General features: G+C 34.8%; 2 protein-coding genes across 6 annotated transcripts in view; one reads left to right on the top strand and one right to left on the bottom strand.

Moving 5' to 3' along the window:
* The window catches only part of LOC111054634 (ubiquitin carboxyl-terminal hydrolase CYLD-like), a 26,026-nt gene extending 24,892 nt beyond the window's left edge, over window positions 1-1,134 (bottom strand). Inside the window, exon 1 of the mRNA XM_039423003.1 lies at window positions 206-1,134. Within this exon, the coding sequence (XP_039278937.1) occupies window positions 206-682 (477 nt within the window). The 5' untranslated portion in view covers window positions 683-1,134. The remainder of the gene's footprint in view (window positions 1-205) is intronic.
* The window catches only part of LOC111054635, a 19,567-nt gene extending 6,212 nt beyond the window's left edge, over window positions 1-13,355 (top strand). The window contains exons 2-5 of one of the 5 annotated variants that reach the window (XM_039423010.1): window positions 5,653-5,766; window positions 7,920-8,000; window positions 9,433-9,519; window positions 12,988-13,355. In XM_039423010.1, coding sequence (XP_039278944.1) covers window positions 7,926-8,000; window positions 9,433-9,519; window positions 12,988-13,227 — 402 coding nt within the window. In that variant the 5' untranslated portion in view covers window positions 5,653-5,766; window positions 7,920-7,925 and the 3' untranslated portion in view covers window positions 13,228-13,355. The other 4 variants (XM_039423009.1, XM_039423006.1, XM_039423008.1 and 1 more) reach the window with 4 other exon arrangements.

Below are 13,355 nucleotides of genomic sequence, written 5' to 3'. Positions count from 1 at the left end.
GCATTTCCGTGTTTTATTACTGTAAAGATATATAGCCTAAAAATCTTTCAAAAGTCTATAATGATTAAGCCTGAGCTTTCAAGTCCTATAATCTATGCTAATTACTAAAAGTTTTTTTGAAAAATAAAGATTTATAATAAACAATAAAACATTTGAATGGGCAGAAGAGTGAAACTCATATTGATAAAATGAAAATAAATCATACCAAAATCTCTATTCCGTAGAATGTGCCAAGTCCTTTTCTTGTAATTGGTCCTTTATATTTCACAACAGCTTCACAAGAATTCACAAAGTTTTCACTATCTGAAAAGAATACGCGACTGCCTATTGTGATTTTTGTGAGCTCGTCACACAATTCTTTATCTTTCAGAATGCAAACTTTGGTAGTAGGTTTAGGGATAGCTTGGAGAAGCGGCCATAGATCTTTATTAACGCGACAAAGTAATGTAATCGGACATATCCATACATCATCTTCATTAAAACCACTGCTTTCTTCTTCACAAGACACAACTTTACATTCAACATGTGTATCGTCAACAAATCCATGAACGTAAACAAGTGATCCCAAAATTAATGTCTTTTGTTGTTTTTTCCCATCTTCTACCTTCTTCGTCGCTGGTACATTCTTCGACACTATGTAGAAATCGTTTAAATATTTGCCTTTTCTTCTATTGGAATTCATTATGGAATCGAATGTTTTATGATAAATACGGAGCACAGCATAAAATCTTATAAAGCATGGAGTTCATTACAATGAAATAAAGGTGCGACATACAACACGATTTCCAAGCATTAATAACTAGAACCATTGTCTAGATTATGATCTAAATAATATACATTCAATTATGCATTTTCAGCATGCAGAATAGAAAGAAAGTAGTAAATACGTACTAAACTAAAGAAACTATTCTCAAAAATATTTTGTGACAGCAATCAAATCTATAATCAAAACGTAGAACTGATGTAAAACTGAGTCATACTTTCTTATGACTAATACTTAAATCTTGTCACAATTCATAATCACACCACTAATTAAGCACTTAATTCGCGATTATTTTCTATTTACATCAAGAATTTTATTTAATATTCAGGACTACCTGTCTCCTGGTTTGCTGTCAGTGTCATTTTCTGTTTCTGCTGCTAAGCGAGCAATGCCACATGGATCAAGTCGTCTTCTTCACACATACAAATAGTGGCACTGGCTTCACAAAAGAAACTTTGCTATAAAAATTACTCTAAATTGTCAAGATTCACTTAAAAATAATTCAAATAGACAGTCAAGATTTAATCTTTTTATATCACACATCATTTCCATCCCACAACACAAGTCAATCATTTTGGAAAGCGATTGATCGATTCTACGTCGTTGTATTCGACAGAAATGAATATTCTCGAAATCATATTTACATACAAATACACTGACTCAATAATTATGTGATCTCACTCTTGTAGTATTTATTTACATAAAAATTGCATAGTTGCCTGTAAAGTTGGTATACAGGCGAAAGTTTTACGTGACAACGACTTTGAGTGGTAAAATAATTTTAATGTGAATATTCATTCCTATAGTAGGAAGAAGGATGAAATAATAGTAACAATTTAAAACATTTATTTATACAAAGAATTATATTTAAAACATTAATTTATACAAAGAATCTCGCACTGAATTTCATATTAACAAAATTTTATTTTTACCTTCACACATCCTCAACAAAATCACTCTGTCTCTCTCGCTCTTAGGCGGGCTAACTGTGCTCGATTCAATTTTTTACATAACAATTCGCGCTCATTTTTTCAAGTTGAACAAATTATTATTGGCTGAGAAACAATTTATACTACTTTTGTGATTGAAAACTACCACAACATTGTGATTACTACAACATAACCTATTCACTTATACCTATTATACTTACACTTATACCTATTCACTTATACTTATTCACATAACCTATTCACTAAGTATAAGTAGTGGCGCAGTCGCAGGAGATTGCTCCGTTTCACTCTCTCTCCAGGTGAATGTCTTCGGGCTGCTGTTGCGTTGCTCGCCACTGCTCCTATTTGTGCTCTTTCCAGACGACCGTGAACCGAAACGAACGCTCTCATTGTGAGCGCATAACGTGGGAACGTAACGCAGTTTCTTGAAGTGTCACCCGGCAAACCAATTTATAAGATGTTGTCACGTCAAAAAAAGCATTAGAGTCATACCGGAAATGCCATTTTCATTATTATTGTAAGAAAATTTAATTCTTGACTTATTGAGCCATCATTTCTTGTCAAAGTGACTGTTATCCCTACTATTAATTAGAAAATTATTTTGCATTTACTACCTGAAAGATAGGGAAAAATATTGTTTGACACATCATCACATCTGAAATAGCAAACCGTTAGGCTCAACTCACACTTACGCGACTCAGGTCGAGAAGCGACTCGACTCCAGTCGAGAGCTTTTGTGTTTTCAAATGGTGCCAGTCGCAGAGACTAGAATCGACTGGTCTGAGTGTCACTATTTGGAAACACAATCATGCTCTCGACTAGAGTTGAGTCTCCTCACGTACTGAGTCGCGTAAGTGTGAGTTGAGCCTCAGTCAACCGATCAACTAAAATTCACATTCTTTGAATGGTTCAAAGAGATGAGTCCAGTATGGAGTGCGGTTGGGGCTGTATGGGGGATGATAGTGGGTTTCTTCCTCCCCCCTCCTCTAACAAAGATTTTAAAACTCTGGTATTGTCATAAAGGAAACTCAGGCATTCAGTCAAGAACCCGTTTTGTAATTATTGTTCTAGTCATTAATTTGTGAACATTCAAACAGTTTTTGGCTCATTATTACTCTTTTTACATTATTTTATGGATTATTCTACCTTTCTCAGTTCTCACCAGCACAACTTGAAATATAATAATGGCGCAAAGTTCTTCTACAGTGCAATTCTTGAGTTGAATGAGTGCATCAATGTGGAATAGATGGATTTGTGATTAGCCTATGTTTACAAAATAATACGAGTGATCAGCTATTCAGATGTATTGGTAAGTTTACCAACATTATGATCTGGAAGCTTCATTAATGGATCAATTAAGCCGTTTTTGAGAAGAATTAATTTGTCCTGTTTCTTATTGAATTGCCCTCGTATTTATTAAAACAATCGATTGTCGGCCAGAAACACGGCGCCAATATTGATGGAATATTGAATTGTGCTCAAAATGCACATTGGCAATGCATGGATGAATGTTGAAAAAGTATCAGTTTGCAGCATTTATTTTGAAGCTTTTTTTATTGGTGGAGTGAGGAAGGTAGTTTCAATCTTGAGATAGTTGCATCTGATAAATTTAATTCAATGGTGGTGCACTCTGGTGACGAATGGAGCGGAATGCTTCGACCCATTCAAATACATGCAACTATCAATCCAATTCGATTCAACTATATCAAGTTTGAAGCTACCTTCGCCTCGGCACAATGTTTGCAATCTAATCCATAATGGCGATTCAAACGAGAATGATAAAACTCCCTTAAATCCCTCTCAGATGGCACTCTCGGACTCACACCATGGTGTAGTATAGAATGAGCATACATGAATATGTATGCTTCTTTTATTCTGAAAGTCAATCAGACTATCCTTCATGCGTTCTTGCTTTTCTGAAAGACGAAGAGAGAATACCATCTCACGACTACCTTGAATAAACTTCATTTTTTTCAAAATCCTTCGTATATCTAGCTCCAAAGCTATTCAACATTATGCTTAGTGATGACAGGAGGAAAACCTCCCATGAAAATTTCACAAAAATTATAAAACCTTGGTCGTTTCAACAACATTTAGACATTGAATGAAAAGATTGAGAAGTTGTCAAAAAAAAAAAACATTTAGACAGTTTACTTCAAGTGTTTAACAAACGTCTGATTGTACGTATGGTACACACTAAATTTTATTGTTAGACTATCTCTTCATGGATATTTTTAGTGCATTATAAGGTTTCTAATTTGTATCGTGAACTTTTTTATCCTTTCGCGATGGCTATGCATATAATCACTGTAATTTATTTTATTGAGCGGTTTGCACTTCTTTATTATTATAAGATTTATACTTGAAAGAAATCTAAACTGGCAGCATCGATACAAAATTGCTGCTATACTATAATTAATTCTGAAACAATGAATGTATTTAACTGTTGTACGGTATTATTCAAAGCCAGAATAAAGTTCATTTTCAGTTATGGTAGGTAGTTGGACTTACATTACATTCAATCTTTATAAATAGGGTGAGCTCTTGCAAAACTTTAAAATAGTATCCACTGAGGCCATAATATTTCGTCAATTCACATGAAAGTAGATTGGTAGTTTTCCCGTGATGTTGAATAGGTAGCGTTTACATGTAATGTGGTTTATTCCAAAACACAGGTTAGTGTTTCTATATGAGCAGGTTGTCAAAGCCGATAGTGAAATTTTGAACAATTATTATGTTAATTGGGTCAAAAATGGACAAAGTGGAAACGGATTGTTATGTCTGGTTATGCCTTTGACAGAACTTAGTGCTAGACGAACAGTGTATCGCGAGATCGGTTATATGTGTGCCGTGAAACAAACAATTTAAATACTTTTGATTAATAATCAAGAAGGTTTTTTAACGTTTGTCTCAACAACATAGAGACCTAAACATTTTTATATGATAGCCTATTAATAATGGAGCTCACAAAATTGAGCTGTGTGTTGCTTACACAAAACTGCACCATCGAATTTTTGAGACGAGATAGGTACACACGCATTGAATGATCTTGATTAATAGCATTTTCTTAGAATTAGTAAGAAATCTTCCTTCATGCTCATTAGTGGCAAGGCGTACACCATGTTTATTGCCCAAAATTATGAAATATTAATCGGTGCCACGAACCAAGAAAGGGTGAGATCTTAGTATGCATAAATTGGAATAGGAAATAGTTTTCCTAATACGATCAAAAACCTGCATTTTGCATTTCCAAAAAATTTACAATAATTATTTGTAGATAATGATCGAATTATAGTTTTCCCGCCAAAACGAAAATTCATTTACTCAAGCCAAACTAGCTAAGCTCTATCGTGAGTAGTAGAGTTTATAGAATAGTGCAACTTTACCGGTATATGTGCACAAAACAGACAAGTAGTTCTATCATTTTACGTTGTTTTATGAACATAATGCTGTTTTAGTGTGAACACATAATATTAGGGTGAACTGTTCACCAAGACAATTCAATTCAATTCAATTTATTTCCATCAAAAAAATACATCAATAAAACATTTACAACTTCTGAAGTTTGATATGATATTCCTGGGGGGCTGAAAAATTAATTTTTCATAATGTGTTTGAAGCTCAACAGTCACAGCCAAGAGCAGGATCAAAGACCGGCCATGACCAGCTTATTCCAGGGACTTGGTTTTGATACAATGGATTTCCATGCATCGTTCTTCTGCAGCCTACTGTCAATGCTATAATCAAACAACGGATGTACCCGAAATTGTAATTGTGGAATTTTATTGCACGCACCAGTGTTTTTGCTTATCACGTGTGTGCCAATAAAAAAACATAAACGGAGGCTACTCCAACAATTAGGTGGGAGAATAAATAGTAGGTCACTTGGGTTCTTTCTTCATTAACGATTATGAAATAATGCGTGAGATGTTGTTTTAGTCAAGAAACTCGGTTACTGCCGCAGATAAGCTCCAACTTGAAGGGACTTGATCCTGAGAGGAGGCGTTCAGGCAGTGAAAGCCGGTCGACAACCACCAACTTAATTTGCAACAGGTTTGTAGGAAGATTCAACACAATTCTGATATTAAATCACGTTATCAATCACCCTCTCAATGTCTGAACAATAAGATAACTGTGTGATCAACGTTACGTTTGGTATCATCAGCATCCATTATCCCCTGAACACAACTTTTGCAGGGAGATTGAGTTTGATCGAATCGTTTAGTGTTACGAAACATGTCCATTTTCATTCATGAGTGGCCGAGATGAGAGTGGGTTATGAATGTTGCAAAACTTATCAGTGCCAGTTTATTTGCTTCTCTCACTCTGCTCTCAAGTGGTGCACTTCGCTCAAGTGTTTGTTGTGGTGTCCACCCGCTACGAAGGTAGTACGATCATTGCTATTGTTTTATAATTTATTATCGTTAATTATTAATCCACACTTTTTCATCAGTACCTATTTTACGAAAGTGAAATAATTCAATGCTTGATATCTTGTTACAATGTTTATTGAAAGCCGAAAGCAGATAGCACACTTTTTGTCATTGCTGTGGTGAATCTTCATTATCATGATATGTTTATTTTTTACATTTAATGGAGTTGTATAATCTTTTAAGGACGTCCACTCAATTCTTTGTATTATATCGATTAACACAATCTTAGATTCTCAACTCACTTATGCCTGTCTCCACATTATCAATTCAATTGAACTGCGAAGCTTTCCACTCCTCTTAAAATAAATTTACTAGCAACAAACAATAAGGTTTACGTTCCTTTCCTCTATCTACTTATTATAGGGAGTTTCCCTTAGGGATCTAGTTGAATGTTTAATAGGCTTTCCTTCATCACAAATATTCTTAAAATTCATATTAGCCTACTTATCAGAGTTTCAATTCTTGAAATGCATAATGTAAGTTGTAAGCCTTACATAATTCTGGTTACGGAAGTATAACCTATTGCTGGGAGTTCATGCATATGTCTATTTTTATTTCAAGTACAAACTTGTATTCTACACTTAGTAGGTACAGCTTAGAATATTTTTCAATCGGAGAAAGTAGTGTGCTGGTGGTTAATTTTTGAAGTGAATAACAGTAGGGTACATTAATTATTTTAACCATGGTGCCAAGTAGTTGCACCATTTGACCTAGCATCTTGTTTAGCTATCACAAAGGTTTATTATCATAAACCTGAGTTTCATTCCTAGATTGATGGAATTCCTTTTAGGTGTTCGTTGATGGTACATTTTGTTTATAAGACAACGTCTTCACTCTTTATGAATCCCGGGGGGAGGGTAGTTCGAGTCAAGTGGACAGGTTGTCAACATACAGAATAATATCAACTTACCATTTTATTCATACATCTATAGAATTATCTAACATGAGGTATACTATATAGTTTGGACTCCTGATCTATGAAAGTGCTAATGCACCTTTATAATAATATACCAATTTGAACGTCTGGTCTATAGAGAAGTGCTAACTACTGCTTCCTAATAGAAGTAGTGTGAAATGATAATTTAATAAGATGTATGAACATGGAGCGATATGGAATAATAATAAAAAAACGTGAAATAAATTAATATTGATGGAAAAATTCTTCTATAGTGAGCTCCACGTTATAATGGAGTGGAGAAAGATAGGAGAACAACGTTGCCGATCCTCTGTCTTTGTTAATGCCTTCTATGAAGTGTAACTGATATCGGTTTATTGATTTACTATTAACTGTTCATTCTCGTTTAAAATAATCAATAATATTTTATGAAGCAAGAAATTATATTTTTCAATGTTCTCATGATGATTTTTCATAATCAAGATTGAATATTTTGTTAATTAATCATATTTCTACATTGTTAAAAACCAATCTGGCAATAGAGCAAAGTGGAAAAGAGATACGCTATCCGCTTTGTTTAATAGTAGACAAGGAAAGCAATACGATTGCTAATTAAACACTGCCATTATAACGTGGACATCACTGTAGTTGTACAGTAGTCAATATTTGTGTAATCAATAGTAGTCAATATTTGCAGTAGCAGTCTACGGTGTGATTTACAGCATTAAACTTTGGATTCATAATGTGGTCTTATTCGTAGCTTTGGTTTAATAAATATTATTCATGGTGGATATTGGATCATCAGGAATAATCATAAGGAAGAGATCCATACCAGGGTTTTGAGTTGCTTAATAATTGCATTCTGTTTCATTTTTCAGAGGAATATGATTATCCCCAATGTTTGTGCTATCCTCTTTCTACTAGCCGTTTTCTCACAGGCTTCGCATTCGACTGAAATGGTAAGTTAGAGTAACCATAATTCAATTTTATCTTGGTACTCCATAATTTATTCTGACTAGTGTAAATGTTGTTTATCGTATATGTTATATTGTCATTTCAGTAATGTTAAAACCCCTATTTTTCAATAGCTAAACAACTTCATAGACTCAATTTTTCGGAACAGTTAAAATACTGTTCAGTTGGAAATATCAAGTCTAAAGTACCGGTATGAAAGTTTCCGGAAGAAAGAATAAGGAGAAGAGGAAGAAGAAGGAATTGACATGGATGGGGAAGACGGAAAGGAGTAGGGAGAGAAAAAACCTTAAGAAAAGAAAAGTAGAGCTATTAGACTATTAGCTGTTACATGTTGTCTAAAATAATTGATAATTTCTTTCGTCATTAAATTTACTATATCTATGTCTTGAACTCTATGCAATGAAAAAAACTATTTCCTCAAGTGAAAAGTCGAAGTATTGAATCCACTATGGCCTAGAATTGTGAATCGGACACCAAAAACTGTGGTAGATTAAGCGCACTTGAGCATCAAAAGGAGTATGTTTTCAAGATTCTATGTGAAAAAAATGTTTATTTCAGTGAGAAAGCTTGAAAAATTGTTTGAAAATTAGAAAATTTTAGAGAACAATGTTTTAAGTGATTTTCAACAAGTCATCATGATTTTACTACCCGTTAAATAGGAAAAGAGTGAGTATTGGTATCCTATGAGATGGAATATCTCAAATATCTTGAACACATTATTTCTGGCTTAGGGCAACACATTTCCTATTTCGGGCTACACACACATCGATTTTTGTTCGTAGTACGATATTATGCCGTCCTTATAAATTCTATTGGATTAAACAGATGATTTTAATCAGATTATGTTTGTCAAATTCCGGTTAATCTCATAGAATTCATAAGGACGACAAAATATCGTACGAACAAAAATCGATGTCTGTGTGTGCAGGGCTTTACTGCTTGGATGAAGAAATATTCCGAAATCTGAGCATTGTATTGATTAAGCTTAATTTCCGAGAGAGAGAATTATAAAATCATGTTTTTAAGAATATAGTATTATTTATTATTACTTAAGTTGATTGCATTATCAAATCACGGCAATCCCTCAATACTCACACCCGTATAACTGATCGCATGCATGCAACGCGTGTTGCCTATCCTTGAAAATAAGGGGCTTATCGATTCCGAATAGCAATGATCTAGTTTGCCTTCAGATAAAAGTTTATTGTCATTCGTATTATGTCTGTAGAATCTAGAAATTAATATCACTATCATGTGATAGAAAACCCCCACAGAAGACCTATTTCGTCAAGTTTCTTTGAATTCTGAACATGTAATAATTTTATTGAAGTTGGTATGCTGTAGCTTCGTTTGAATACTAATTGTAAAATGAAAATTGATGAGATAATTCGTTAATAATTAAATTTTGTGTTGCAGACGGAAGAAAAGCATCCAAGTAGAATGAAACGACAATCTTATACCAACAATGACGTGGGAAATGCGTTCATTGACAGCGTATTCAATGTAAGTATTGCTAAGATTTAAAATTTGAAATTTCTGAAAGTTCTCTGCTTGATGAAAAGTGTCGTGCATGCTCTGATGATCAATAGGCTATTTTATTGTTACTCTTCTATTTCCTAAATAAATTCTATGAATCATGTGATTTTCCGATGGTTTGGAGCCTACCAAAAACTTTCCAGGTACAGTAAATTGATCAAACATTATCATTACTACACAAGAACAAGCATTATAAGAATTTGAATACTTGCTGAAAGCAAAAATTCACACCTTTGAAATCAGGTTAAACTATTGCCAAAATATTTCTTAGAAAGCAATTTGACCTATAGGGAGGTATATTTCAAGTTTCATTGAAATCCACACGTAGTAGTTCTCCAGAAATTATGATCGATGATTCGTTAGTTCGGGCCGAAGCACACACGAGGTGTTTTTCCAGACGAGTCGGCATGGCATTACAAGAAGCTCTCCGATTGGCTGATTCTTGATAGGAGATCTTCCTGTCCTGTCGTGCCATACCAACTTATCTGAAAAATCGCCTCGTGTGTTTTTGCCCTAGAGGTCTCAGTTCAGAATCCAAATCCAGGATATGCATTCTGTCCTCTGTTTCTTATAGAATGATACCGTATCATTACTTCATTTGGTTCGTATCATAACCGACGGCAACGCTATATTCAACGTTCAACTACATTAAGCTTACTGTCTTAATGAAAGCTATTACTCGGAAATCCGTCAGTTCATTTTTACGACAATATTTTATCTAATTTGTGAAGTCGTTTATGAACCTTTAAACTTTTTTGGTATGTACATAAACTTTCAGTTGGAAAACCAATTCAATCAGCATTAAACACGCTACTTGAAACCAATTTTCACGTGCTAGAAGCAGAGTCATTATGCCTCTCGCTAGAACTTTATAGAGTAAGCTATCGGGTATTATATCCTCTTTGCTAGAAGTAATGTGAAAAGTTTGATCCATATATGGCAGATCTTATTACTGAGATTCGCGAAACTGTTTTTCTTAGAGAATTATTGACCGAACTTAGTGAGGTCTATGTTTCAACTCGATTTGCTTTTGTCTGTCCATATGTAAAGCGATTACGGCCAAACGTGTTGATAGAATTCGATGATATTTGGCAGAAATATTCCTTTTTCAACTGCGCGTCGATATATATACAAGGTTTTTTGAAATGTTGCATTTCAAGGATAATATGAAAATGAAAAGAAGATGAATTCCTCCATACTCTGATATCACTATCTATATATATAAAAGCGAAATGGCACTCACTCACTGACTGACTGACTCACTCACTCACTCACTCACTCACTCACTCACTCACTCGCATAACTAAAAATCTACCGGACCAAAAACGTTCAAATTTGGTAGGTATGTTCAGTTGGCCCTTTAGAGGCGCACTAAGAAATCTTTTGGAAATATTTTAACCCTAAGGGTTGTTTTTAAGGGTTTAAAGTTCGTCTTTTAGCATGTATATTCTTCTTCTCCCAATCTCTTAATAATAATATTATAATTGAAATTTCCATATCATATGTTACTATAGAACTATAATCTAGATAGAGTACCTCTTCGAAACAGTTGTTAACTGGCAACTAAATTAATAAGTTTGTCAGGTTGGCATTAAGTTGAGTTGACTTTGTCCATACCATATGTTAATATAGACTAGAACTTTATTCTATGGAGAGTACCTTTTCGAAACAGTTGTTAAATGGTAACTAAATTAATAATTTTGTTAGATTGGCACCAAGTTGAAGATTTAAATGCATTTATCGCGGAAAAATTGATTGGGCACTGCTACTTCAATCCTGGGAATATTATATTACTAGCCGTCAGGCTCGCTTCGCTCGCCATATCCGTTTGGCCAGACGTTTAGTCTGGACCCCCGACTGGATTGTCCTAACATATGATAAAAATGCCCAAATGAAAAATGCAGGCGAGCGAAGCGAGCCTGCTGATCTCATTCTTGGACGATCCAGTCGGGGGTCCAGGGGGCGGAGCCCCCTGGCTAGACGGATATGGCGAGCGAAGCGAGCCTGACGGCTAGTATTATATATATAGTCTACTTTGAAGATAGGATCAATCAGATTATAGAATTATTCATAATCAATCAGCTGACAAGTGATTATTCATTGCATGCATTACACTGATGTCTGGCCGTGTCCATTTCTTTAAGGTAGGGTTTCAATACTTTTTATGATGCGTGCCCATCAGTATCAACATTCTCACATTTGAAAAACAAATTTAATAGGTTACTGAAAATGAAATGGAAAAATGATTAAATGAACTGAATAATGCCGAAAAAAATTCTTGGTTGAAAAAAATTTTTTTTTAAATAGTTGAGAAATATTTTTATTAGATGGAAAGATTTATCACGAAACTGGATAAATCATCATGTTAAGGGATACAAATTCAAACTTGAACTGAGTTTAATAAAATAAGTGAGTTTTTGGTCTTGGAGAGAACAAATAACATCTTTAAGAGTAAATTTATGATTCAACTGTGAATTGTGATTCAACTGAATCAACTAGAACAGGTGACATCTGATACTTGTGGATGAGAAAACTGCGTGAGGTCTACTGTTCACAGAACTACTAGTTAAAGTTTTAGACATCCATCAATATTCAAAGTATACCTAAGATATAAAGTAGACATCGGAGCAATATTTCAATGATCCATAATTCAATCAATGTTGATCATGGTTGACGACATTCGCATGGATTACCAATAATGATATATACTTATTTTCTTCCTGGATTTTAGCGGCTTTCAGGAAATGTAGAGATGGCACGTTCCCTTTTAAAATACTATTTCCCACTACAGTTACAGTGGCAGACCAATCATTCCATCCATCTATTGATATTTCATCCCAGTACAAATACTTTAATGATATATTCAGGCAAGGTGAGACCTTCCCGCAAGGGACTCGCCAACATCAAAAAACCATACCAATTTACTTACTTTATCATGAAGAGTATGAAATCCCAACACATATCTATATCTACTAATGTAAACTTATTAAGTTATAAATAATAAACCTTGAAAAAAGAATAAAAAATTAGTCCACTATGGTCGAATTCAAACTCCTTCTTACTTGGAGGGATATGCGGAGCAGAGAAAAGTAGTGATACAGCGGCGGCGATGTTACCGTGTTGAAGCATAGTCTTTAGTCTTCAGTCTTTAGTGAGTGTTCAAGACCTCATGATAAGCATACCTATTTTTCTGAACGCACTGCTTCTACTGAGCTTGATCGTCAAATTGGTGAACGCGCTTCTTACTATGACTGTATTCATCACTGTAATTGGCTGATCTGGTTCTCCATTTCCACCCATTTCTCTGCTCCGCATATCCCTTAAAACAAGTTAGATGTTGTTTTAATTCTGCTATAATTATCTCAATTGATCAATAAACCTATACTATGAAAATGCTAGCCTGTTGAGAAAAGATTGATGCTTGGAACATTGCAGATTCCGATTTCGACGTTGAATGCGGTCGGTCAGTTGATCAAGAACTCGCGACCGGTCGTTCAGGAGGTGCGACGCCGAGCAGAGCAGCAATACAGCCAGTACCAGGAGAACCGACGCAGGACGTCGACAACCGTCCAATACATCGACCTGCGTCGCACGACGCCACGACCACGACGCAGAACAGCCGCCGAACTGGCCGCTATTCGGCCCGCTTATGATGGCTCCGCCTACCGAATATAGACCCACTCTCTCACATTAATCTATTGTAAATAAGTTTATTAAGGCTGTGCAAAGGCTAAAAATAAGCATGCTACTCGTGATATTTTTCAAAGTTCTCCAATCTGTATATCATCAAGCTATCAAAATGA

Source organism: Nilaparvata lugens, chromosome 3, assembly GCF_014356525.2.
Source record: "Nilaparvata lugens isolate BPH chromosome 3, ASM1435652v1, whole genome shotgun sequence".
NCBI lineage: Eukaryota > Metazoa > Arthropoda > Insecta > Hemiptera > Delphacidae > Nilaparvata > Nilaparvata lugens.
The sequence above is the reverse complement of the archived record's forward strand: the minus strand, read 5'-3'. Positions and strand labels throughout refer to the sequence as shown.